Source organism: Varanus komodoensis, unplaced genomic scaffold (genome assembly GCF_004798865.1).
Source record: "Varanus komodoensis strain SLA01 unplaced genomic scaffold, ASM479886v1 scaffold17, whole genome shotgun sequence".
In the NCBI taxonomy this organism is placed as follows: domain Eukaryota; kingdom Metazoa; phylum Chordata; class Lepidosauria; order Squamata; family Varanidae; genus Varanus; species Varanus komodoensis.
The window spans coordinates 1358113-1385803 of record NW_025335505.1 but is presented as its reverse complement, the minus strand read 5'-3'; the positions used below and the strand labels follow the sequence as shown (position 1 = coordinate 1385803).

The 27691-nt window shown below is 42.4% G+C and overlaps 1 protein-coding gene across 3 annotated transcripts in view; it reads left to right on the top strand.

The window, feature by feature from the left end:
* The window catches only part of LOC123021652 (cadherin-18), a 211271-nt gene that overhangs the window by 52769 nt on the left and 130811 nt on the right, over nt 1–27691 (top strand). For all 3 annotated transcript variants that reach the window (XM_044426624.1, XM_044426623.1, XM_044426625.1), the window contains exon 2: nt 13167–13461. In XM_044426624.1, coding sequence (XP_044282559.1) covers nt 13167–13461 — 295 coding nt within the window. The remainder of the gene's footprint in view (nt 1–13166; nt 13462–27691) is intronic.

Here is a 27691-nt window from a genome sequence, read left to right as displayed (position 1 = left end):
TTTATACTCTGTCAAGGTCAAATGGAACGTGCTCTCCATCCCGTTGCCCTGTGCATGGATTTCCCAGAGTTATTTGGTTAGCTAGCTTAGAAAACTGGATTCTGCTCTCAATGGACCTTTCGGTTGCATTTGGGAAGACTCTTCTTACATTCTTGTGTTCATAGTTCTCCATTCCATTAATAAAACAGTACACACATAGGCGTTTCCAGTAGAAGGGCTAGTGCACATGTTCCAGCTGAAACTGTGTTGAGACCATTTCTGGTTGGGCTTGTGCAAATGATCAGCCAAATGGTTTGTGCCCGTGCCCAATGTTTAGTGAAAGTTAAACAGTAAAAGAAGATAAAGATAAGTGCTGATGCCTGACACAGTACACTTCACGCTTATGCTACATGTATGAGTGGGAATCAGGAAATAAAACTTATTCATTTATTTATTAATTAGAATATTTTTATCCCATCCTACACGGATCGTCTCTGGATGGCTTATAGTGTGATAAATATCCATAAATACAGTAAAAAGTGGTATGCAGAGCAGGGAAGAGAAAAATACAACTTTGTCAAGGTATTTGCTGTGACTGGAAACTGATGGAGCCAGCCGTATATTTTCCTTTTCATATACAAAGCCTCTGTGGGGCCGATATGAATTACTTTATACCATAGAAACTGGAAGTTTCTTGTCCTTCTTTTCTCTGCTTCTCATACCTTTGCACACCAGCTCACCATTATGGTAGACGTCTTTCTTTCCTGCCTTATCTTAAAAGCATTCCTCAGAAGGTATTTGTGCTGGGGTATAAACAAACATTAGCTATAAAAGTGTTTGACAGTGTTCTATTGCATAAAGAACCACTATATTTCATGAGTCCTTAGATAATTAAAAAATGAAGGGGGGAAAAGGGAGATAACTAACAGGACCTGAATAAGAACAACATTCCACAAAATATAAGGAGCGCTCAGGTTCAATTCTCTGCTCTAGGTTAGTCATGTGTTAAAGAAAACGGGCAGTTAAAAAATGAAGAGACATCATAAATCAATCTAAAGCCAAACTTTTCTTAGATAAGTTACAAACTGAAGCCCTCTAAGCTGATAAAAAGGGCCTGCTGAGTTTTATTGTCTTCAAAGCTATTATTTTCAGTTTCTTATATTTCAGACCACATAACAGTGCAGGCAAGTAAGGACAATGTCAGCCTTTGGACGTATCTGTATCAGCTAGGGATGAGCCAATGTGAAATAACTGAAAAAGGTTGTCTGAATTCTTCCTCAAAATGTCCATTCTGAAACTGACTTTTTCTTTTGTTTTTGATCAGGATAAATGGACATTTTTGAGTCTGAAAATAGTATTTTGCCCTCATTAAAATTTTGCATTTTCCTGCCATAGGCTGAAGCATGGACATTTATGGGGGCATTTATGCACAACATTACAAAAATTTCCCAAGAATTGTATTCCTTTTCACATTCCTATTAAGGGATGAAGGAGGCATGTTTGTATGAACTGCGCATAGCAATGACATTCTGATAAATTCCTAATTCTAACAGCGTACGTTTTCAGCAAAGTCAGTTGGTGGCTACCAAGCATGGTCTCTTTAATATGATTATAGTGCAATAGTGTACTGAAATTCAGTGAGTTTTATGTAGGTAAGCCTGAGATCCTACACATGCTAACACTGAAATAAGCCCTACAGCTCATGTATATGTATTGTAAGTCAGAAAACTATTTGCTGAATTCCAAATCAATGTTCAAAGTGGAAGGGGTTACGAGCCACTTCATTTCAGATTGATGTAAAGTACCCTACTTCTCTGGACTAGTGGATGTTTCACAGGACTAACATCCTCCTGTACCAACTTTTGTGAAAAGCCCCTATTATGGATATAGGGAAAGCAGGTACTTGCAAAAGCCTCTTCCTTTAACAAGTGAAGCCTGAAACCAATAAAAACTGTGGTGCAACCAGAAGCTGTCCAGTACATCAAAGTGCTTCCTCATGGAGACTCTTCCAGGTGTATTAACAGCTGTTGCCCTTACAGGAATAGAATATGGAAATATGACAAATAATTGAAAGGTGCAATGAAAACATATGCCATTGCTGAATGTTTCATATGTACAATATATTTTAATATTTATAAAATATGCACAGCAACCTCTAAACTTATGGTCACAATTCCCTTTATGCCATCACTTCAGGGATTTTAAACACAGAGATGATCGATGTGTCACAAGCTAATCAGAAGTTCAAAATGTCCTAAAGGGGAAAAAAAAGTGACACTAATTGACCCACAGACTTTTTAGTATGTCAGAAAACAGATTAATTAGGTTTTTATTATTGTTTAAACAGATGAAATCCATTCCTTTGAGGTAGAAAAGCCAACGAACATACAAACTATCCTTCCTTCTTGCTTCAGACATTTATCAGCAAGCTCACGAGAGCTCCATCTGCCCTCATTTGTAATAGCAAGAGGGTTTACTTGTTTGTCTACTTGTTGGATGTCTATGCCGCAAAATAGTCCAGTAGGACTCTCTTAAGTGGTGTGCAACAATTAAAATAAATGTAAAATGTTACAAAATAAAATCAATAAAATTCAGCCAGATAAAAATGTAACCATAGCCTAACAATGGTCCTTAGAATTATATTAAGGTGAGTTAATATAACAGTTAATGAATCATATAATATAAACAATTAATCAAATCATTTTTAAAATCAGTTGTTAAAATATCTGGAGAAGACAATGGTTTTTGCCAGGCACTCAATTGAAAGGAATAGTGGCAACAGCTGACCTTCTCTGTGGAGCCTATTCCAGAGATGGAGGGCAACCACTGAGAAAGCCCTCCTTCTACTCACCATCCCTTTCACCTCCTTCAGAAGAACCTCTTGCCCAGATCTTGATGGGTGGGTAGGTATATATGAGAAAAGATGGTCCTTCAGGTAGCCAGATCCTAAGCAATTTAGGGCTTTGTATTAGAAGCACTTCTAATTTAGCCAACATGTCAACTGGCAATCAGTGCAATTCATATGGGCTAGGTGTTGCATGAGTCTGTGAGCTGGTAGTTGTCACTAAGTGTGTAGCCCTATTTTACACCAGTTGAAGTCTCCAGAACTTCTGCAAAGGAATCCCCACATAAAGCACATTACAGAACTCTAATTGGGATGTTACCAGTGTGTGAGGAACTGTGCCCTGGCTCTATGATCCAGGTAGGGTCATAGTTGATATAGTTGCCATAGCTAAAAGAAGACAATCCTGGCCACCGAGTCCACCTGGGCCTCTAGCAATACTTTTGAGTGCAGGAAGACCTCCAAGCTGCAGATCCTGTCCTTGAGTGGGGTGCAACCTCGTCTAGGACAGGGTAATGGCCACCCATCCTCTCAGGAATACCACCTTCCAACAGCCCTTCTGTCTCGTCTGGTCTGAGCTTCAGTTTATTGATCCTCATCCAGTCCATTAATTAGCTCAGGCACCAATGCAAAAATGTGTGAAGTGACTCAATGTAAATTACTCTCTGTGAAGAGTCATTTAATATATATTATCCACTCTAAGGAACTGCTAATTGCCAAGTTGATACCATATTTCTTTATATTTTAACTCAACTGAAACATAAAATACTAACCCTGGGACTGAGTAAATGGACTGATTCATTTTTGTTTGATTGATTGATTGTTGTTGGGTTTTTGTTTGTTTTGTTTTGCTTTGTTTTTTTGCATTTTTAACCAAAAAAATTTCAGACTTGCTTCCTTTTTCAAAGTTAGGATTCTGTCTTCAGACATACAAGAATAAAAAAATCAGAATATTTTTTTGCTCTGGCAAATTTATCAAGGGAAAAAAACAGTAGTGCCTTGGGCACTTTATTCCAGCAACTGCTTTACAAGTAGAATGTAAAAAATACATTTGAAGACAGGAATCCCTCAAGTCCTACAAATCAAAGCCATTATATCTTCTGCCTGCCTGCCTATCTTCCTTAGCCTTGTCTACCTTTACCATTTAATGTACCTTTGGCTAATTTCAGTGTATTGCTTAGAAGACAAAGGTTGCAATCCTGTACAAACTTACCTAGTAGGGCATCCCCATGCAATCAGGAAGTACTGTTAGGTAGGTACTGTACAGGATTGCACCTTTTGAGTCAACATAAGTAGAATTGTACTGCAAAACTATTTTTGACCATATGCAAACTTGGGGATGCAGCACATATATGTAGAATGTTGCACTACATTCATGTATTTCATAATTCTTACATCATATTCATACAGGACAATGTTTTGCTGGCACAAAATGTACCCACCTCCCTTCTCCATACCTGGGAGTCCCAGAGATCACTTTAGACCCTCCTTTCGTATAGCATGCAAGAGAATCCACACACTGAAAGGACCTACAGGATTGCCTGAACAGGCATTAAGCTAAATTTCCTATATCTCTCCAGGATTCCTGGTGTTTGGGTTGGGTTTGGGTTGTTGTTGTTGTTGTTTTAATTGTGTTTTATTGGACATTTTCCAGCCCTTTGATGGTGAGGCTAATCTTAGGAATATGAAACAAACTTTGGTTAGCAGATCAGGAATTTTATAGAAACATAGAAACAGAGCGACTCAGAAGGGGTCTCCAGGGCTATCTAGTCTGACCCCTGGCTCCAGCCAGCTCCGCTCACAACATTCCCACCATGTGCACATCCTGCCTAGCTTTGTACACCCGCACCGATGGGGCCTCAACGATATCTCGTGGAAGCCCATTCCACACCCTCGGGGTCCTAACTCTCAGGAAATGCTTCCTGGTATCCCAATGGAACCTTGGCTCCCTGAGCTTTGCTCCATTGGAGCACGTCCTGCCTTCCTCTGCAGAACAGGTCTCTGCCCATCTCCATGTGACATCCCCTCACATACCTGTATGTCGCCAACGGATCTCCTCTGAGTCTCCTCTTCTCCAGGCTGAAGAGATCCAGTTCCCTCAGTATCGTCTCATACCCCATCCCCTGCAAACTGGTCACCAACTTCATGGACCTACGCTGCACAGACTCTAACCTGGCTATATCCTTCCTGTAACAAGGCGCCCAAAACTGAACATAATACTCCAGTTGCGGGAGAGCTGGCAAGTGAAGGCTATCCAGATTTGTTAAGTTTTAGTTGCCAATAAGGTCTAAAACATCATCTTTTGGAACCACTATTTGCCTCAGTTATTTCATGAAAAAGTCAGATCAGGCATAGGTATCTGTCCTACAGCTTTTGTAGTAAAGGCAGATGAAAGCAATTCATTCAGCAATCAGCTGTTTCCTCCTTCTTGAGCATTCCTTTTTCTTTCAATGGTCAATTGTATTCCTAGCCTGTTTCTACATCTAACGTATTTAAATAATGTTTATTTGTTAGCCCTAATGTTATTAGCTATAAACTCCTCCAGTTCCTGTTTTGGATCCCTTATTCTCTACTTGGATGGCCTTTGCCAAAGTTTGTGTTCCTTTTGCAAAACAGCTGTTTTCGGGGGGGGGGGGCAGGGTGAGGGAGAGTTTTCATGTCACCAGTGCTGTGCCAAAATGTGTCTTGCAATAACTGGACAGTTTTATTCCTGAAAGAAAGAGGTTTTTAGTTTTCTGTCTTTCTTTCAAGGCACTTTAGAACTTAATTCCTTCGTCATGGTCTCTGTGCATCACACACATAAGGGTGCTGCACCTGCGCAGTGCCTGTTGCTGGGATGATTTCATAGCTTTAATGGTTTTTGGTGGGAACTCTGCCCCCCTCCCCCCGGTATAAATGAGTGGAGTCTCCACCCAATTACCAGTCTGCTTGTGACTGCATTCGCCGTGCCTCAGGCTCCTTTGCTTGCTTTCGATTCTCACCTCATATTGTACCCTTTTGCATTCTCTCAGCCATTAATTGATTTCTTACTTCTATTTTTGCCTCTTTCCCCATCATTTCTCAGTTTCTCTACTCCTTTTCACTTCTACTTTCCTCCCCTTCCCCCTTTTTCCCTCAGTGCTATCTCAACCCCTGAAAAACAACCCCCCTTCTTTCAACTCGCTTTGCCTATTCCTAGCTCCTACTTCTTCTGATGGTGCAGCAGGCAGCATTCCACAAGTCTGCTAAGTGTGGGACAAAAATGCCATTGACTGACCCACACTCTCTCGGTTTGCTCTTCCTTCGTGAAGGCCATCGAATGGACAAGTGCATTCATTGTCAGGTCTTCACCCGGCAGGCTAGAAAGAATAGAGAAAATTGCCTGAAGAAGATCCTCTGGAACCAAGCTCTTCTGGTGATGGAGGAGGTCACTGCAGGTCCCTCTTCTGCTGCTCCCTCTGCTGACAAGAGCATTCCCCCCCCACACACACCATCTCTCAGGGAAAGCGCTGGTACTGAGGGCAAGTGCCAGGAATGGTCTCATTCCCTGAAAAAGAAGAAGGAAAAGAGAATGCACTCTGGGACTGAGGGGACAATTAAGGCTAAATGGCCCAAGAAAGATAAACCTGAGCACTGGCACAAAAAGTACACTCATGTGCCTCAGCAAAATACAAGTGAGCTACCTATCACCTCGGTAGCGAGTGAACCATCAGTCCGTCAGTTCACCATGCAGGTGACACCACCTCCATCTACGCTTTGCATGGCTAGCTCCCCTCGATCCAGTCCTGAGGGCCCGGAACCAACTGCACGTACTTCAATATCCGATGGGAAGATCTGTGAATCGCCAACTGATTCGCCGCCCCTATCCAAGTGCTCCATTCAGGCAACTACTGAACGCTGTGATATTGTACCACCAGCATCAGTCCCAACCAGGCATTTGTCTACTGAGGTGTTGCCTAGGGCACCCCACCATCCACCAATGTCTCACAGTGATCCATCCCATCGCAAGCCCAGAAGATATTGGATGCCACTCCCATACAGGAGCTTTGATCCCAACCAATTCAATCAAGGGTATCCATGGGAATGCTATCCTCCATACGACTATCCTTACCCATCACCACCAATGCAACACCGGTGCTCTCAAGCTTCCACAGCCTCTCAGGAGACACCTTCCACCTTGGCTGCCGCTATGCCTCCTCCAGACCTGTCTCCTGCCAGATCCTCCTCCTCCAGCCCACCTTACCTTTCTGATTCCAACACTGAAGAATCCAAGCAAGCCTCCACCTCACCTGATCTCCTAATCCCTACCCAAGGCCTGGAATCACCCAGTGATAACCTTGGCAATTTTCTGAGCTCCTGGTTCAGATGTCAACACATCAGTCCTGACCAGGACAACATTTACAATGTTATTCACACAGAGAATGCTATCCCAGTAGCACTGTTATTTATTTCAACTCTTCACCAGGCTATGATGGAGTCATGGGGACTGCCTAATCACCCACATCAACCTCCCACCACCTCGAATCAATGTACTGGGTCAGAGAACAGGACATCCCCTTTCTGCTTCACCACCCCCAGCCCAACTCAATTGTGATCGAGTTGACTCAAGGGCATCAATCCAGGGAACTCACCACACTGATCGTTCATGAAGGAAGGAAGATCTACCTGTTGTCTCATCAGATCTATTCCACCATGGGACTCAGTCTTTGTATTTCAAATTATGAGGCCACTATAGCGAGATACCAGTATTTCTAGTGGCAGAAGATCGAGTCCCTTGCTGCATTCCTCCCAGACCACCAAAGAGACTTAGCCAGAGTCTTCATTAGGGAGCCAAGCAACAACTCTCAACAGTGAGACACCATGTCAATTGTGACTTGAGGGCGCTTGTCGGTGTGGTGGCCCTCTGATAACACGCATGGCTTCAGGCTAGCAATCTCCCTCAAGAGATGAAGCAGAGAGTGGAAAACATGCCATTTGATGGGACTGGACTCTTCAACTCAAAAACAGATGGTAAGCTGCACTCAATACATAAGGCGTATCTCACCACCCACAGAATGGGATGGAATCCTTCCCAGACTTGACATAAGTGGCCCTGGAGCAAACAGTCTCAATACCACCCTTTCCAGCCTCTTTGGGACATCAGCCTTTCCAGCAATGGCCAATCTGATCCCAAAGGGGCAAATCCTCTTGGTACCAGCAACCCAGGAAGCACACTGACAATGACAAACGCCAGTGTTGATGGGATGTGCAAACCTCTTGAATCCTCCCTCCCCTCTCCCTTTTGGGGACAGATTGCAACATGGTCTCCCCATCTGAGAGTCCATCACATCTGATCATTGGGTTCTGTCCGTTATAGAGCATGGATATAAAATTGAGTTTGAAACTGTGCCTCCTATTGGGGCAATCCACTATATGACAGCTCACCAGTTCTTCTGGAAGAAGCCACCGAGCTGCTTCGTTAGGGAGCAATCGATAGAGTTTCTACTCCCATTACTTCACTGTACCCAAGAGGGGCGGGGGCATCCGTGCCATCCTGCACTTGCGTGGATTTAACAAATACATCGAAACAAAGCAATTCAGGATGACCATGCTCCAGATTATTCTTCCGTTGCTTGGGAAAGAGGATTGGTTCACATCTTGAAAGATGCCTATTTTCACATAGGCATCCACCTGTCTCACAGCCGCTTCCTAAGATTTACTGTTGGTACTGAGGTCTATGAATTCTTCCTTTTGGGCTCCCTACCACACTGAGGGTGTTCACCAAATGTATGGCCCTGGTATGCATGCACCTCAGACCGGATGATTGGCTCCTGGTCTCATCCTCCAGGAAGGACCTTTTGACTGCTATTAGAACAGTTTGTTCCTTATTCAGCCAACTCAGACATGCCTTGTTCCTTCCCAGGTTATCAATTACATTGGAGCATGACTGGACTCGACTTCCACACGGGCGTACCTTCCTCCTGATCAGACTCAAGAGACTTATACAATGTATGAACATCCTCATCCTGAAACGGACTGTCACAGCTCTTTCCATCCAACAGGGGCTCGGTCATATGGTGTCTACAGTTTCAGTGATATCGAATGTGAGGCTGTGGATGCAAATGCTCCAACTATGGTTCAACTGCAGCTTCTGCCCAGAGCAACACTCACCATACCAACCATTACAGCTTCCGCACTCAGTCCTACGAACTATATCTTGATGGACAACTGACACCAACCTGACTCAAGGGATGCCATTCAGACCTCCAGAACTGACTGTAACTTTTTACTGGCACTTCCTTCATGGGATGGGCCACCCACTGCAATGCTCTTCTAACTCAGGGCATCTGGACCAGCCATGAAACCACAAGGCACATCAATTACCTAGAACTGCTGGCAGTTTTCAAAGCACTCCATGTGTTCCAGATCATATTGGAAGGAAGGATGGTACAGATTACATCGGGCAACATCATCACCATATTTTATCTCAACAAACAAGGGGGAACAAAGTCGATCTCATTAGCTCACCTCGCCTTTTGCATCGATCATGGAATCAGCTTACAAGCTGTCCATCTTGCCAGCACCGAAAACGAGGAAGCCAACTCCTTGAGCAGACATATGTCTACCATGCATGAGTGGGAATTGGACCATCGTGTTTGCCATTAATGGTTTGAGCAGTGGGGAACTCCTGATAGACCTCTTTGCTACCCACCAGAATTCAGTATGCAGAAAGTATTGCTCCTGAGCTGTCATTGGCCCAAACTGTATCGGTGATGCCCTCATGGTCCCATGGAGGGGCATGACATTCTATGCATATCCACCAATCCGGCTAATAACAAAGACACTAGCAAAGATCATCCGAGACAACACTTGCAGCATCTTAATTACCCCATGGTGGCCCCATCAGTCTTGGTTCCCTACTCTGCTTCAGCTGTCCAAGAACACCTACATCCATCTGCCCCAAGTTCCACATCTCATCTCACAGAGACAAGGTGCCATTCGACATCCAGACTTACACTCTCTGAATCTAACTGCATGGCTGATCTGCTGACTTCCCTATGTACAACCTTCCTGGTACTGACACCATTGGTCTCTTTGTGCATAACAACTTCCATGCCAACTCCCTCTTTGGGATCAACAGCAGCACCACCAACATCTCCTTTGGTACTGACAACAGCTTCGGGTTCAATATCTACCTTGATACCAACAACAACTTTGGACTCAACCTTTTCACATCTGGATAGCTAATTCATTTTACAATCTGCATTGTGGCCAAACACGCAATGGTCTTATAATGTGAAGTAGAAACACTTTACGTTTTGTAGCTTCCAACAATTCTTGCCACAAGCTGCACTCATAGAGAATATCCTTCAATTCCTATTCTCATTACACCATGGAGGACTCAAACCTTCTTCCATCAAGGTTTAAATTGCAGCCATCTCACATCACAGAGGACATATTGAAGGTTCCTCAGTGTTCTCTCAGCAACTAATATGCTGCTTTCTATGAGGATTACAAAGCCTCCAACCTCCAATCTGATCAATCGTCGCATCATGGAGTCTCTCCACTGTTCTGCAGGCACTAATGAAATCACCTTTTGAACCCATGGCAACGGTTGATCTCTGTCTACTCTCTTGGAAAACTGTTTTTCTTAATGTCTCTGTCTCAATTACATCAGCAAGAAGGGCTAGTGAACTGTGTGCTCTTCGGGTCGACCCTCCATACCTTAGCTTTCATAAAGAAAAAGTGGCCCTTCACATGGATCCAGCCTTTCTTCCTTAAGTTGGCAACAGCCTTCCACCTTAATCAAGACATCGTCCTGCCATTGTATTTTCCATCACCATCAACACCAGTCGAACAATCCCTGCACAGCCATGATGGGTGCAAATCTCTAGCGTTCTATCAGTCCCATACAGAATCATTCAGAAAAACCAAATGCCTATTTGTCGAATACTCTGAACACAATAAAGGAGTGCCTATCGGGACCCAAAGTCCCTCTACATGGATCATAGAAACGATTCAGCTTTCTTATCAACCGGCCAAACTGGATTTGCCTTTCACTCCAAATGAATACTCTACAAGAGCCATCACTGCCTCGTCTGCCCTTCATGCAGGCATTTCAGTTCAGGAGGTATGCAAAGTCGCTACATGGTCAACCCTGTGCACCTTTGCGAGACACTACTGATTAGATGTCAGAGCCAGACAAGACTGCTCTTTCAGGTGCACCATCTTATTGGGAAGACGGTGCAGTGTGGTGTGGTGTCTCCAGTGATGACACCACACCCATCTCCTGGTTGGTAAGCATGTTAATCTCCCTTATATGTGTGATGCACAGAGACCACAGTGAAGAAAGGCAGGTTGCTTGCACAGATGACCACTCTTTCTTCGAGTGGTTATCTGTGCATTCACACATATAAGGGTGCTGTGCCTGCACGGTGCCTGTTGCCAGGAAGATTTCATAGCTTTAATGGTTTTTGGTGGGAACTCCATGCCCCCCCTTCCCCCCAGTATAAATGAGCAAAGTCCCTGCCCAATTGCCAGTCAACTAGAGACTGTTTGTTCACCCCCAGTCGGTACTGGCAAGACAACATGAGTATAACAGCTTGTCCTGAGAAAAAGCACTACAGTAGTAGAATATTGACCCAGTCACCAACACCATAGTGGGGCCGGTGGGTGGGTTGCCACTCGTAGAATGACAGTTGCAGGTAAGCAACCTGCCTTTCTCTTGCTGGTGCTTTTCAACTTCCCTTACTGTAGGAAGAGGGCCACACGCATCTTCTGCAGTTCTGTCCATTACCTTCCTGTCTCCCCAGCTGACTGCACTTCCTAATCTGAAAATGCCTGAAGGGATAAGTAACTTTATGACATCTTCCCCTGGGCATTAATTCAAGTGCAGAAAGTTGGTGAGGCTGCAGGTCACCAGAGATATTATTCTGCAACAAAAGACCAGGTGCTGACATGCATTCCTAAGCTACCTTGTAATTAAGGTAAGTACAAGAACCTCATAAGCCACTGTCAGAAATGCCATTAAAATGTTCTCCTTTGATTCTTCCTTCTCCCACCACCAAAAAAAGGAAAGAATTTCTTTTCTATTGAACTGAATGACAGTAGTTGAAAGATGTGGACTGAAGGTTTTTGTTTGGTCACAGCATTGCCATAATAGCTTCCTTAGTTAAGAACATGAACCATTCTAGATCTAGTGGTACCTTTCCTGATATGTAGCATACCAGATCTGGAGCTGACTCTCTGTTGTCATAGCTGTAAATAACTCCTAAGTACACTGGGAAGATTTGACTCTCCTGACTTTCCCTTTCACTAGTCCCCTTGTTTAAAAAAAAGTTTTCTGTTTTCAAGGCAGCTGTAACTGTGTTGAAAATGCTTGACACTTTTTTGGTCATATACAAATGAAATCCAAAAGAAATCTGCCATTTCAGAGCATAAGTTTTTTGCATTTCTTGTAACTTAACAATGCTTTGGAAGGACTATCTTGAGTTAAAAGATTGCTTTGGAATGGTGAACTATCCCTGTGTTAGCATTTGTGAGAGAAGCTTGTGAAAAGACAATTGTATGATGAGACCATGATGCTAATGGGTGACCTTTAAACAAAAATAAATAAGTAAATAGGTTGAAGTCATTTCAGTGATGAGATCACTTCAAGAGAAGATAAAGTTCTATTTTGGTGAAAGCGTTTGAAGCTACATGATATTCTGTGACCTTATGCTGTTACCTAATTTTCTAGCCAACTTCTAGGATGAGGATGGATTTGTTAAAGAGATACATTGTTGTGAGCCGCCCCGAGGCTTCGGTGAATGGGGCGGCATAAACATGTTTTAATAAATAAATAAATAAATAAATAAATAAATAAATAAATGTGATTGCTGTTCTTAAGCCCTTTTCATGTGCATCTTGACTGAGTTATAGTCAGCATGATGGTCAGTTCTTTCAGTAGTTCAACAGAAGATGCAGTATGCTTAGTGGAGGAACTTGAAACCTCATACTGGAACTCCTAGCCTTATAATCAGCTATGCTCAGAGTCAGTGAGATAGTTTCTTGTTTCCTCTTAAATTTTTCCTCTTCACATTTCTTCCTTGAGATTTTAAAATGATGTGATGAGCCACATTTTTCTAATTTCTAGCTCTTTCTTCCCAAGCTAAGGATAAGAATGAACATGAACAAGCAACTTCCTTTATTGTGCTTCCTATGCTTGGATCCAATGGTCTGACTAATTCAGGGTTTTTTTAGGGGTAGGTGGTATGCACTGGTGAATGTTCATGGCTCCTCTCATTATATAGTATTGATGATGACATAGATAATTTTTCTCTCCAAAGTTTCTAGAACCATAAAGAATTAATAATGTATGGTGTGTGTGTGTGTGTGTGTCTTACAGCTGCACTCCAATTCTGACAAAGGCGATGGATCGGTCAAGTACATCCTTACAGGTGAAGGTGCTGGGACTATCTTTATTATTGATGACACAACAGGAGACATCCATTCAACCAAAAGTCTAGACCGGGAGAAGAAGACACACTATGTGCTGCATGCCCAGGCAATTGACAGACGGACCAACAAGCCACTTGAGCCTGAGTCAGAGTTTATTATCAAAGTACAAGACATCAATGACAATGCACCAAAATTTACAGATGGACCTTACATCGTTACTGTGCCAGAGATGTCTGATATGGGTAAGAAGAAAATATGGGAAACTGAGTTGATAAGCAGTTGGTTCTATGCTGTCAACAGGTGCTTCATCTCCCTTTTTTGAGGTATCTGCAATGATGTGCTTTTAAGAAACCTGCCATAGCAAACCTTAATTCATTTCTGCCATTTGAGGCACCGGGGTCATTTGCGAGTTAATATGCTACGAACAGAGAATTTTTGAACAGCTGAAGCTCTTCTTGCCATTGCTTCACTGTGGTTGGTGGTGGAGTGGAGGTCCCACCAACTTTACTAAGGGAGATTGTTTTTTTCCTCCATATCTGTTAACATCTAATTATGCCTTTGAACTCTGGTATCTATAATTAAAAGTAACAACAATGTCAGGAAAGCACTTCCAGGCTTTGCAGAGTAGCTACCAATCAGAAGAGACAGTACTAAGCTAGATTGACCAATGGTCTGTGTGCTTACCACATGAGAGGCTGAAGGTAGCAATCAGCAATAGAGAAGGCACATGAATGATCTCCCTGGAGAAACAAGGACTGGTCCTTTACATGGAATGCGCACAGGCTGTGCTGCTAACCCAGCGGTTTCCAACTGTTTCTATGCCCTGCACCCCCAGAAAATGTTTGATTTATGTTTGCACCCCCTTCAAAAGTAATATATTTGCAGATGAGGAAGTCACATTTCAAATTTTTGAACTACAAATTGAACCACATACAGTGCTGTGGGTGAACAAATTAAACTAAAAAAACAAACATTTAACACAGTGCATAAAATTCAAATATAAATCGAGCAATTAGAAGGAAATGTAAACAGTAAAACCAATCCCAGCTGTGAACATAAAATTAAATGACTTCTTTGTTCCTGCATCTCACTCACAGTTTTGTTAAAATGTGCAATTTTCTTGCTGATTGCAAACCTCAACACTGCCTGTGGATTCAGGTGATTCCTAGATTTGGTCCTGATTGACAAAAGAAAATAGAATCCAAATGCAAACTAAATAATAATTTTATTATTGGGATAATTTTTCATGAAGAACATAATCTGCCAATTTTGGTGAATTGTGACACAGCCTTCCTCTTTGCCACACCCCTTGAAATGCCTTCTCTTACCCCATGGGGTGCAGGCCCCCCAGGTTGGGAACTCCTGTACTAACCTGATAGGTGAAAGGAACCATTTGACCTTTCAAAGAGAACATAGCTCAGCTTGCATAGCTGTAAGGGGAAAATAAAGCTGGCCTTCAAGTTAGTATTTACAGGTTCAGTTTCCTTAAGGCAGGGTTGTAACTTTGCATGTCAGTGAACTAGACTGCATAACTTTCGTGACATTATTATAAATATATAATTTCATTGATAAGGTTGCAATGTGTAATTGACAATTGGATTGAATTAGTCCACTGAAATTTCAGGAGGTAATGTCTGATGTTCTTAGAACTTGAGAAGAGACTGAGAGAACTGGGCATGTTCATCCTTGAGAAGAAAAAACTGAGGGGGGCATGATATCTCTCTATAGGTACCTCAAGGGCTGTCACAGAGAAGAAGGTCAGGATCTCTTCTTGCTGATAGCAGAGTGCAAGACACGGAATAATCAATTCATGTTGCAACAACCCAGATTTAGGCAAGATATCAGGAAAAGCTTCCTCACTGTCAGAGCAATAGGACAGTGGAACCAGCTGCCTGGATTGGTGGTGGGCTCTCCCACACTAGAGACATTCAGAAAGAAATTGGACAGCCGTCTGAATGGGATGGTGTAAACTGGTGTCCTGCAACAGCAGGGGGTTGGGTCCCAATGGCTTTCATGGCCCCCTCCAATTCTACTATTCTATGATACTATGATCTTTCTGAAAGGCAAGTTTTAATTTGATTTAATCAGCAGTGTTTAGAGAAAGGGCACTCTTGAATAAAAACATCTGATTGCTACTGTTACTGACTTTATATAAAAAGCCCCTTGAGAACCAGAAGTTAGAACTGATAGTTTAGAGGGAGAGAACAAGGTAGAGAACGAGCTTGTCAGGCAAATAAACTGGCAGGCAGGGAGGTCAGCCAGCCAGCAATGCAGTAAATGGTTCAGCAGAAAAGGAGCAGGGCAGTTCCAGAAACAGAATCACTGAGAGTAATATGCCTAGCCAGTAAGAGTCTTTTTAAAATTTGCGGCTTCTTTTACTGCTTCATCTGCTGAACCAGCACTTGCAGTACCACATCTGGCCATCTGCAATGATGGTATTGAAGCAAGCTTTTGACAAGCTGCCATGGAGACACAGGCAAGAGACTTCTGGTTGTGGTCGTCAGAGACCTGCATTGGCTTGAACCATCTGGTGCCTTTTACAGAGACATAGAGCATGAAGAGAGGAATCTGGTTGGAGCATTGTCAGCACCCGTTGTGTTAACATCTTCAGATTTTAGGCAGATCTATACATTTAGGGCTGACTGAGAGGAAGTGAAGTACCCCCAAAAAGTTGAGATAAGGGCCACTTTTGTATAATCTTGCTCTTTGCTTATAGTTTGCAGTTCATTTGCTGTCTAACTCATTAGTCTAATGGATCTCCCCGCAACACACACACTTTTGTCTTTCATGACAGTACTATTTCTCATCTTTCAGACAGAGCTGTTAATAAATTGTGATGGGAGTAATTTATTCTAAGTTTGGATGAATAATTTAATCCCCTACCTTCCAAATATTTGCGTCTACTCTAAAGAGAGAGAGTTTCTTAATGTTATTAAGGTTTTCTGTAAGTGGCATGAGAGAGTTTGTTGTGAACTCTTTAGTTCCTGGAACTAACAGGACTATTTCCTGCAAATATTAGAATTTGCTAAGATATTGTGGGTCTTGGGGCCAACCATACCATTAGGCAGAGTGAGCTTGCTGCCTCAGGCAAAAGTCATTTGGGGAAAGTTGTGGCAGCCAGCTATTGCAAGGCAAAGTTTTATGTGATATGTTACAATGTGAATTTGCTCTCCAGGCTTCAGGAGGCAGGGGAAGAGTTAACTCAGGAAACAAAATTCTGGAAATACCAGGTACCATCCTTGGGGAAATCAGGCAGCCAAGGCCTTGGAGAGATTTTTGCCTCCATCTCAGGCTAGGGACGTCAGAGCTTTCAACTGGTCTCAAGGCCACAGGAGAAAACCAGTGATGATGAATTGATGGTCAGCAGCTGGAGTTAATGGGTGAACCCCAGAAAGTGGGAATTAGGCAAACACCCCTTAGTCAGTTGACCAAGGCTGCAGGGGAGTAAAGTCCCAGGAGTTGAGAAGCATTTGTTCCTCTCCTGGGGGAGATTTCGTCCTGCTGCTGATCCTCCCTATTGATGACTGATCTGGTAACCTGTTTTGCTGTGCTGTTAGAAGGCAGAGTCATTGTCTCTAGGCTAAGATAGAAAACTTTCTTTTCTTATTGTTCAAGGGGACCAGCAAGGCTCTGTGAGTGGGATCTTGGTTGGCTATAACTTTCTTTGGACCGCCCAAATCCCCCTTTCCCCTTCCTTCTCCCTTTTCCCTGATTTTATCTTTTCATACTAGTATGTTTTAGTTCCTCCACCCCTATTTTTAACCTTTTAATAAAGTTGTTTGTTTCCCCCATTTGGGTTTGTCATATGCTGATTGCAGTGGCTGGTCCAGTGTTTCTGGACCAGGGATTTCTGGGCATGAGTTAACCCAATGGGCCAGGGGAGTGGGGAATCCCAAATGGCATTCCTTTACATAGAAACTGAGTCAGAAGGGGCCTCCCAGGTCATCTAGTCTGTGCCCCAGCTCCAGCTGGCTCTGATCACGACATGCCTACCATGTGCATGTCTAGCCTATCCTTGAACACCCTCACCTAGGGGCTTCAACCACCTCCCATGGAAGTCCATTCCATACCCTCGGGGGTCCTAACTGTCAGAAAGTGCTTCCTGGCATCTGAACCTTGGTTCCTTGAGTTTGGTTCCATTGGAGTGCATCCTGCCCTGCTCTGCAGGGGAGAACAGGTCTCTACCTACCTCCATGTGACACCCCCTCACATACCTGTATGTCACCAACAGATCCCCTCTGAGTCTTCTCTTCTCCAGGCTGAAAAGACCCAGTTCCCTCAGTCTCTCCTCATATGAGTTTCCCTGAAATCCCACCACCAACCTTGTGGCCCCATGTTGCACTGACTCTAACCTGGCTATATCCTTCCTGTAATGAGGGCTGCTCTCCAGCCACTTGTCTGCTAACCTGTACTTATGAGAACCATTCCTATGCCCCAAGTACAAGACCTTGCAGTTATCCACATTGAACACCATCCTATTGTTCTCTGCCCACTTCCATAGTCTGTCCAGATCCTTCTGGATCTGGAGTACCTGCACCTCAGTTGTGGCCACTGCCCCCATTTTAGTATTGTGTGTGAATTTAATCAGCAGACTGGTTCATCTGGTAGGACCTGTTTTTGCAGAAGCCGTGTTGCGTGGCCCCCAACCTCCCTTCCCTATCTAGAGTTACTAGATCTCTTGCTATTATGACCCTTTCCATTGTCTTTCCTACAATAGATGTAAGACTAACAGGTCTGTAATTTCCCATGTCCCCTCTACTATCTTTTTTGAAAATTGGGACCACTGACGCCACCCTCCAGTCCTCTGGAACATCACCCATTCCCCACGAGGCCTTAAAAATGGAGGCCAGCAGGTACGAGAGGACCCCTGCCAACTCCCGAAGTACTCTTGGGTGAAACCCGTCAGGGTCTGGCACCTCTGTAACATCCAGTGCCCTGAGGAGCTCTTCAGCTTCTAGAGGGATGACTAATCTGTGCCCCTAAGTCCCCGGCCTCATCTGATCCTCCATGCAGCTCCCCCTCATCCTGCTTTGGGAAGAATACAGAAGCAAAACAGTCATTTAACATCTGTGCCTGTTCCTTCACAACAGTCACTGAATTCCCTTCCTCCTTATTAAGTGGTCCCACTACCTTTCTCCCTTTCCTCTTGCTATGTTTACATGTTGATAGAAGCCCTTTTTGTTGCTCCTGATATTCTTTGCAAGTCGCAGCTCATAATCAGCCTATTACAAACGAGTCTTGTCCTGCACTTCCTAAGCTAGGTGGCTGCCTTCAGATACTGTAAATAAAAGTACTTGTTTTGAAGTAAGTTTGAACTCTCTGCCCAGTCAACTTCTGTACATGAATGGTCAGGGAAGCATCTCATCCATCATCTCTAGCAGAAAAATATTCTGGGCTGGTCCCTTTACATAATGACCTGCCTTCTTTTAATTCTTATATGAAATAGGTACAACATCAAAATAAAGGATTCAGACTGCCAGGTTGCAATAGTGAGAATGTCTGTTTCCTTCAAAATGCACTGATGAAGCAGGAGAAAAAACATGCATAGCTACTCCTATCAGTTTCTCTACTGTCCTTGTCAACTGCCATTCTGCTTTCACCTGTTGTAGGACAAACAGAATCCAGCTTGCTGCTATATTTGAGGAGAAGGGCAGACAAAATGACCAGGAGGGGAATGAGTAGGGGCTGGTATAGCTCTCTTGTTTCTTGCTGAACTGTATGTAGAAGCAAACGTGCATTTTCCAGGTTGCAATCCTATGAATTATCTTCCAAGGTAGGATCTCAGATCAACACTGAACCTGTTCTACTAGTTTTTCCCACTGGCAAAGTATGATTTTTGTTCTTCAGTTCCTCTTAATTGTTTGAAATTAGCATTACATACAAGGTTTTCCTTAGGTGCTGTGACAAGTCACAACAGAAGCATCCAGATTCAATGACACACTTCTAACTCTTTAAAGATAGAATATAGTCAGATTGCAAAGCAGAAAAGAAAAGGGGGAAAGCACAAAATTAGAACATGGAAATACATTGGGCATTGAATAGACCAAGCAAATAATTTTTATGTGGGTGAGATTTCAGTATGTATATATGTATCGCTCCTACGCAAACAATTCTGGCTGAAAAGCCAGATCACATCCATGTATCAGATTAAGCATTGTACTGGCTATGATATTGAATTAAGTTTGTGATTAAGGGACCAATCTTATCAACTAAACATTTTCAGAGGGAATATAAGATAGTTTGGACTCCCAATTCTGGGATCAGGGACAGTACTCTGACCTTGGAATTGGGAAGCAGAATGCTAATTGCTCTCTGAAGTCAGGAAAATGACCTTAGAGAAGAGGGGCATGGGGACATTTTGTGGGGGGGGGGGGAGGAAAGCGAATGGAGCACCCAGGGTAGGAGGTATCCTGAAGGTGTTTCAGCTTAGCTGCCTTCTCTCCCTCTTTATGATGGCCAAAAATGCCCATCTAGTGAAAATGCAGGATTGGAAGCAAGAAGAGGTCAAGATAATCTTTGGTAAAGGAATACCTTGGTGGAATAAACACTTTCAAATCTCCAGGTCCCGATGAACTGCATCCCAGAGTCATAAAAGAGCTAGTGGAGGAACTCTCAGAAACACTGGCTATTATCTTCGATAAATCTTGGAATACAGGAGAAGTGCAAGGACTGGAGAAGGGCTAATGTTGTCCCTATCTTCACAAAAGGGATAAAAAGATGAACCTGAGGACTATAGACCAGTTAGTCTGACATCAATCCCTGGAAAAATTCTAGAGCAAATTATTAAAAAATCAAATTGCAAGAATCTTGAAGAAAATGCAGTGATTAATACAAGCCAGCATGGATTTATCAAAAAGAAATCCTGTCAGACTAATTTAATCTCATGTTTTGACTGGGTAACCTCCCAAATGGACAAAGGGAACATTGTGGGCATTATCTACCAACACTTTAGCAAAGCTTTCAACATAGTGCCACATGACATTCTGTTAAGAAAATAAGCAAAAACTGGAATAGATGGGAAAACTGTTAGGTGGATCCAAAATTGCTAAATCGGACACAAAGAATGCTCATCAATGGCACCTTCTCAGATGGGATGGAGGTAATTAGTAGGGTACAACTGGGTTCAGTCCAGTGCTCTCCAACATCTTTATTAATGATTTAGATGAGGAAATGTTGTAAGCCGCCCCGAGGCCTTGGCAAGGGGCGGCATAGAAATGTTTTAATAAATAAATAAATAAATAAATAAATAAATAAATAAATAAATAAATAAATACAAGGAAAGAAAATCAGATTTGCAGATGACACAAAACTGGGTGGAATAACAAACACCCTAGAAGACAGAATGTAGGTGATACTCATAAACTTGAACACTGGGCAAAAAGGAACAGAATGAGATTCAATCAAGTGCCAAGTCCTCCATCTAGGAAAGAGAAACAAAATGCATCAATACAAGATGGGGAATATGTGCCTCAACAGAACTGAAAAAGAAAAAGATCTTGGAGTAATTGTGGAAAACAGGCTAAACATGAACCAACAATGTGATGCAGGCACCAAAAGGGCAAATACTATTTTGGGATGCATTAACAGAAGTATTACTTCCAAATCACAAGAAGTAGTAGTTCCTCTATACTTCTCACTAGTCAGACCTCACCTGGAATACTGTGCCCAGTTCTTGGCAACAAGATTTAAGAAAGATGTAGGTAAATTAGGAAGGGTCCAGCAGAGGGCAACAAAAATGATTCAGGGTTTGGAAACACTGCCCTATGAGGAGAGACTGAGAGAACTGGGCATGTTCAGCCTTGAGAAGACTGAGTGGGGACATGTTACCCCTCTAAAAGTACCTCAGTGGCTGTCACAAAGGTCAAGATCTCTTCTTGCTAATACCAGAGTGTAAGGCACAGAATAATCAGTTTAAGTTGCAACAAACCAGATTCAGGCTAGATATTAGGAAAAGCTTCCTCACTCGCTGTCAGAGCAATGTGACAGTGGAACCAGCTGCCTAGGGAGGTGGTAGGCTCTGCCACACTAGAGACATTCAAAAAGAAACTGGACAGCCATCTGAGTGGGATGGTGTAATGTGGTGTTCTGCAACAGCAGGGGGCTGGACTCGATGGCCTTCATGACCCCTTCCAACTGTACTATTCTATGATTCTCACTCTTTACTGGATGAGCATGAACTTACAAGTTTGGACTTTTATGTTCATCATGATAGGATTGCACCAAAACTTCCATTGGCATCAACATGATATATGGCACCTGACATTGTAAAGAGGTTGAAATCATTCTACATATATTTGCAGATGGTGTGAAGCCTGTTACATTCTGGGCCAAAAAATGTCTTCATTGCACCAATGGTGGCTCGCTGTGCCCAGCACTTTAGGGATAAAATCGCTCAGATTCGCCATGAGCTGGACTCCATGGTTGATGTAGTTCTTGTACGGGAGATGACCAGAGCACCGTCAGGTCCATCTTTCTTTTCAATTGTTGTGGCCTGAGTTGTTTGGACTTTATTCTTTTCAGTGCCAGGCTAAAACCTTTTCATTTCCCCAATGTTTTAAGGTTTGATAGTTTTAATATGGGCTGTTTTGATTGGACAAGAATTTGACTAGGATTCTGTGTTTTATTCTATTTGTCTTATTGCTAAACCATCCCAAGACAGTCTAAAAAAGTTTCAAATAGATGAATAAATAAATTGTAACTTTCTTTAACATTTACCAGCCAACCTTGAAATAATATATGCACTTCCTCCAAGGACACTTTCCTAAGACCAAATTAATAATTACGTATTAAATTGTAACTTTTGGAGTGTTTAATGAGTACTTTTTCTGCAGGCATGTGCACAGATTAGGTAACTGCCCAACTGATATTCCCATGACAGAAAGACCAAGTGTATCATAATTTGCAAAATTCTAGTCACAGATATTAATCTCCTTCTAGAGATTGTCACCTCAGGAAGCTGTCCTATGCACCCTACACAAAAGATAAAGTGGAACAGCAATTCTCAATGTAAGGAAAACAAATATCTTTGTGCTATTTGTTCAACTGGATCTTGATCTGAGGCCATGGGTGTAGTCACAAGCACTTCCATGTCACTTAAAAGGACCTGAGCAGTGTTTTAGCAGCTGGATCTTTTGATAGTAGTAGATGAGCCAGTGGGAACATTTAGGTTGTTCCCTAGAGTAGCTATAGCATTATTTTGAATGAGTATCCACATGGGGTTTTATAGAGTGCAACTCTGAATATTCACAATGAGCTTGACCTCCCGTGTGTCACTAACTCTGTTAGTTTTGTATGTTTTAGTTGTTGAAATCCTGTCTAAAGGTGTTGATTTTCTAAGACAGCAAAACATGGTGTATTCACAATTTTAACATTATCAAACAATTAATGCATCTATATACGTTTATTTGGGCCATCAAAGATTTAATAACAATGATCCTGATGGAATAAAAAATGTTTCGGAAGGCCATTTGAGGATAGGAGACTGGGGACTTGATGGCACTTTCTGGAATGGGAATTCTATAGCTGTTGAGTCACCAATAAGAAGACTTTATCTCTTTTACTTAATGCTTAGATCTTCACTAATGAGAACAAAGTCTAAACAGTCACTGAACTCAATTCTTGATTTGTAGGCACAAAACTCTATAACTGATTCTCTAATTCGTCAACAGTAGGAAAAAGAACTGAACTGGTAGAATTGTTCAAGGTGCTTCCCTAGATATTTCCTTGTTAAGTTAACAACATTTAGGGTACGTATACATACAAAGTATCTTCTGGGGAGCAACTTGTATGCAACATGGTAGCCAGTAGGGATAACATGATGCTGTAGCTCTGGTGATCGTCGCACTGAGGGTATTAGATCTTGAGCATGTAGCTGTGCCTGACTGTGAATTTGGATGGGTGTCGTGCCTAACAACTCAGGGTAGGCATTAGCACGTGAAAGAGGGCCAGAAGCCCCCAGTGAGGATCAGGCTTTAGAGCAGGGAGATTTATACTTGGTGCCCACGGCACAAACAGCCCCCCTGCCACCTGACTCTCAAGTTTTTGAGGGAGTTCCTGGAAATCAGGAAGAGGAGTCGGTTGCCATGGGAAATGCCCAACTGAGGAGGAGACTTCGATGCTTAGACCAATTGCAAGAGAGAAGGAGAGAAAGAAGTTTGTCCAGCCCCAGTAGAGAAGGGCGTGTTAGGAGATTAAGGTCCACATGACAAATCTCAGAGAGGTCAGAAAGGAGGGGGCAACTGTGTTGCTTGGAGCTCTCTGCGGTAGCTGCTATATTATCTGTTGTAAACATAATTCTTGTAGTTGTTTGGCATAGAAGTCTTTAATTTTTATTGCCTGCGTCTGTGTGAGTAATTGGGAATGTGAGTTATGACCTCATGACAATGGGGGATGTTAGGAATGTAGAAAGTTGCCTTCTACAAGGTCATACCTCTTGGTCCAGCTAACCCAATTCTATCAACACTTGTACTGACAGGTGTTCTCCAGGTTTTCCAGGAGGAGCTTTTCCAGCCCCTAATCAGAGGTGTTTGGGTTTGAACCTGAGATCTTCTGCAAACATATGCTCTACTAATGAGCTATGGTCCTTCCCGTGTTCTTCTGGTCTGTGCTGAAACTGAAAGCTTGCTTAGATGTTCCTCTCCTGGCAAAACAACTAAAGATTTTTGAGGGAAGCTGAAGGAGTCTGAGAGTACTAGCATAACGTATCAAGAAGAGATAGCAGGTGTGGTGGCCCTTTGGGGGTTAGAAACCCTTTTGTTGTTTCCGAATTGGACTGACAGAAGGGTTGTCAAGTTCTTGGTAGCACACATCACATGCTAAAGGATTATGTTTGTCTGGAATGGAGCCACACATTATGCTGGCAGGTTATGCAACCTGTAGCTCCCTCATTCATTCATTCATTCATTCATTCATTCATTCATTCATTCATTCATTTTTCCGTTTATTATTACACTGACTAATAATGTTCGCAATTCTCTGTAGCCAAAATTGCACCACCCGTCCACAAGAGAAAGTGTCCTGTACTCTCAGAAGGAAACCAAATTTTGCAGAAGTATGTAAAGGAAAATCTCCTGTATGTCAACTTGCTCAGTGAGCTGGGGATACTGGCAAACCGTTCATGGGGGTGAAACAGAGAAACAGGTGCGGGAGTTAAGCTGGAATGGAATCTGAATCCTAAACAGTAGAAGCTTGCACTGTAATATGTCATTGTAGGTCCCATTTGTCACTCTTAACATTCCTTTGTTAACCCATTGTTCATTTCTGGGGAGGTATTCCACAGTAAAAGTATGATTTAAACTTTAGTGCGCCATGCAGACTATCTGAAAATCTTAGTTTTCAATGCCGTTTATTGTGAAGTGTAACCTTTTTCAAGCCCTTTCTTTCTCTTTTAATACATTTAATTAAATCTCATGTTTAATTTCACTCATTCCCTCTGCCTTTTGAACCAGTCATCAGTAGGGAGGCTGTTAATGGCACATCAATGTCATTCTCAAAATCAAAAACTGGCAACATCACTGCTTCTTTCTCCTTTTTATCAGCAGTGAATCATTAGTCTTTTCTGTGCAATAATGCTCCAAAAGTATCACTTTCTGCATTTTGCTTTCTTCCTCATAAGAGAGATGATACAGAACAAAATGTTGGCCATAATTGGTTCAGAGTTGCTGTGCACGTATTGCACAGCCTGAGACACCACTTCAAAGCTAACATGAAACATAATGTTCAACTAATTTCATGATAAATTAAATAAAAAGGAAGATTGAATTTGTTGAGTTTCTAACCCAATCCCCTTCTGGATCCAGACAGGTCGCAGCAGAATTTAAAAGCTGGAATTTTAAATGCTGGGGAAGTGTGGGCACAGTTTGGGCATACTCAAAATTCTTGGATGGTTCATTGTAAGACTGTAAGTAAACTGGTTCAGACTGAAGTGGTGGTCCCACTATGTGGTTCCACTATGCATGTACTCTTGGTATCTCCAGGTGAGGTTTGGCATAGGGGCATGCGTACAAGTAAATTTGAGCTTGCCCATCCTCAAGGGTTTTCTGTTTTTATAATTACATGAGCATGCAATCTTGTATCTGCAGGAACATGTATGTGTACTTCCATGCTTACTTTTCTGGATCTATGGATCAATTGTGTATATCTTTGAAATGCAAACTTTATTCTACCACTGATCAGTGCCTGCTTGTACACATTTTTCAAAAATACGTATTTGATCATGTGCATTTTTCAAATGAATACATTCCATCAATCCCATTTTTCAGTGAAGGTGGAGACTGTGACTCATGCTGCAAGCTCAGACACATGAACAGTCGATCATAGATTGGGTTCAAGTCCATGTTCTGTCCAGGAGTTGTGAAGTGAGAAAATGTTCAAAAATGAACTGAAACAGACGTCTTACATATCTTTAACTTAGAAGGAACGTTCTCTGAAACCTTGGTGAGTCAGTTGGTGTGTAGACAATATGCATGGTGGTGCCATTACAGGTTGACTTCTGGATGCAGATCCAAGAGGCTTTTAAAAGAACCCTACATGAGTTGAACAGCATCTTTTCTTTCTTATTCTGTGTGTTTTCGCTTGTTTGCAGGGTAAGTCTGCTACTGCAGAGCCAAACGCCACCATCACATCTGCTGTATTCATTTGCCAATCACGTTCCTCAGTCCACTCTGAAACATGAAGCAGATACAAGGGCCAGTTCTCTCAGTCTCTCCTGACAGGGCAGTGTTTCCAAATCCTGGATCATTTTTGTTACCCTTCTCTGGACCCTTTCTAATTTTTCTGCATCTTAAATCTTGGTGCCCAGAACTGGACACATTATTCTAGATAAGGTCTGACTACTGAAGAGTATAAGGGAACTATTAGTTCTCATAATTTGGAAGTAATACTTCTGTTAATGCATCCGAAAAATACATATGCCCCTTTTGTAGCTGCATCACAATGTTGGCTCATGTTTAGCCTGTTGTACACAGTAACTCCAAGGTCTTTTTCTTTTTCAGGTCTGTTGAGCCACATATTCCCCATATTCTGTTGAGCGACACATTGTATCGATGCATTTGGTTTCTTTTTCCTAGGACTCAGCATTTGTCCCTATTGAATTTCATTCTGTTGCTTTTGGCCCAGCATTCATGTTTATCAAGATCACTCTGGTTCTTCATTCTGTCTTCTAGGGTGTTTGCTATTCCACCTCATCATATAATTCATTAATGTTCATTAATGAATCCTAAGTATATCTTTGTTAAAGTCAAGGTTGATTATGGCCAAAGTGTTTTTGCTTTCTGTTTGGGTGGGTACCCAGTCAAAATATGAGATTAAATTAGTTCAACAGCATTTATTCTTGATAAGTCCATGTTGGCTTTTATTAATTATTTTATGTGCTTCATAATTTTCTTCAGAATTTTTCCAAGGATTCATGTCAGACTAACTCGTCAGTAATTCCCAGATTCATCTTTCCTCCCCTTTTGAAGATGGGGACAATGTTTGTCCTTCTCCAATCTGGCATTCCTCTGTTTTCCACAGTAAACTCTCTGATTGCCCATATGTTTGATGCAGAAACGATGAAGAAGAGAGGTTGGTTACCTGTAACCAATGTTCTTTGAGTGGTCATCTGTGCATTCACACAACCCACCCACCAGCCCTACATCATTGTTAATAATCACATCATAATCAGCCAAGGCATTTTCCTTACTTTCCCTTACCTTTCCATCCATAGCATACTAGTGCAGAGAGGACTGGAAATGGCCATCCCTTCTTTGGTTCGAAAGCCCAAGCAATGGTCTTCTAAAAATATGAGAAAATGGCAGGAGCCCCACCTTTATGGGGAAAGGGATGGTGCTCCTGCCAAAACACCTAATTGGAGGTCTCCCCCCTCCCACAACAGGCCCTGCGCACCTGCAGAGCCCATATATGTGAAGCACTGGAAGAACTGGAAGAACAAACTCACTTTTTCAAATTCTTTGCTCTCTTTATATTAAGCCTGATGATTTCAATGGGGCTACTAACTTCCTCTTCTTGTGTTTCTGTGCAGATGTACATGTCTCATTTTATGTATAGTGTGACTTCTCCCTTTTTCTCCCTTCTGTTTTTCTTGAATAGGTTGTAGCCTTCAATTCAGTCTTGTGAGTCGTCCCACCAAGTTTCAGTTATTTCTATGAGATTGTAATTGCCTTCATGTACTATGAGCTTAAGTTCATGTTGTTAGTTTCCCATACTCTGGGAATTGGTGTAGAGACATCAAAGTTCATTCTTGCTGTGTCCTGGTTTTCTTCTTGCTTTTTTGGGAGACTGGTGTCAGACCCTGCTTGAGGTTTTCTTCTCTGTTGAAGTGCATAAGTCTTTGTCAGCTGATGGTATGCCGTGCTCCATGTCTTCCTCCCCCGTATATTTCAGTTTAAAGCCCTCCTAATGAAGTTTTTCATGTAGTGGCCAAACACATGCTTTCCATTCTTTGTGAGGTGCAGCCTTTCATTTGCCAGTAGT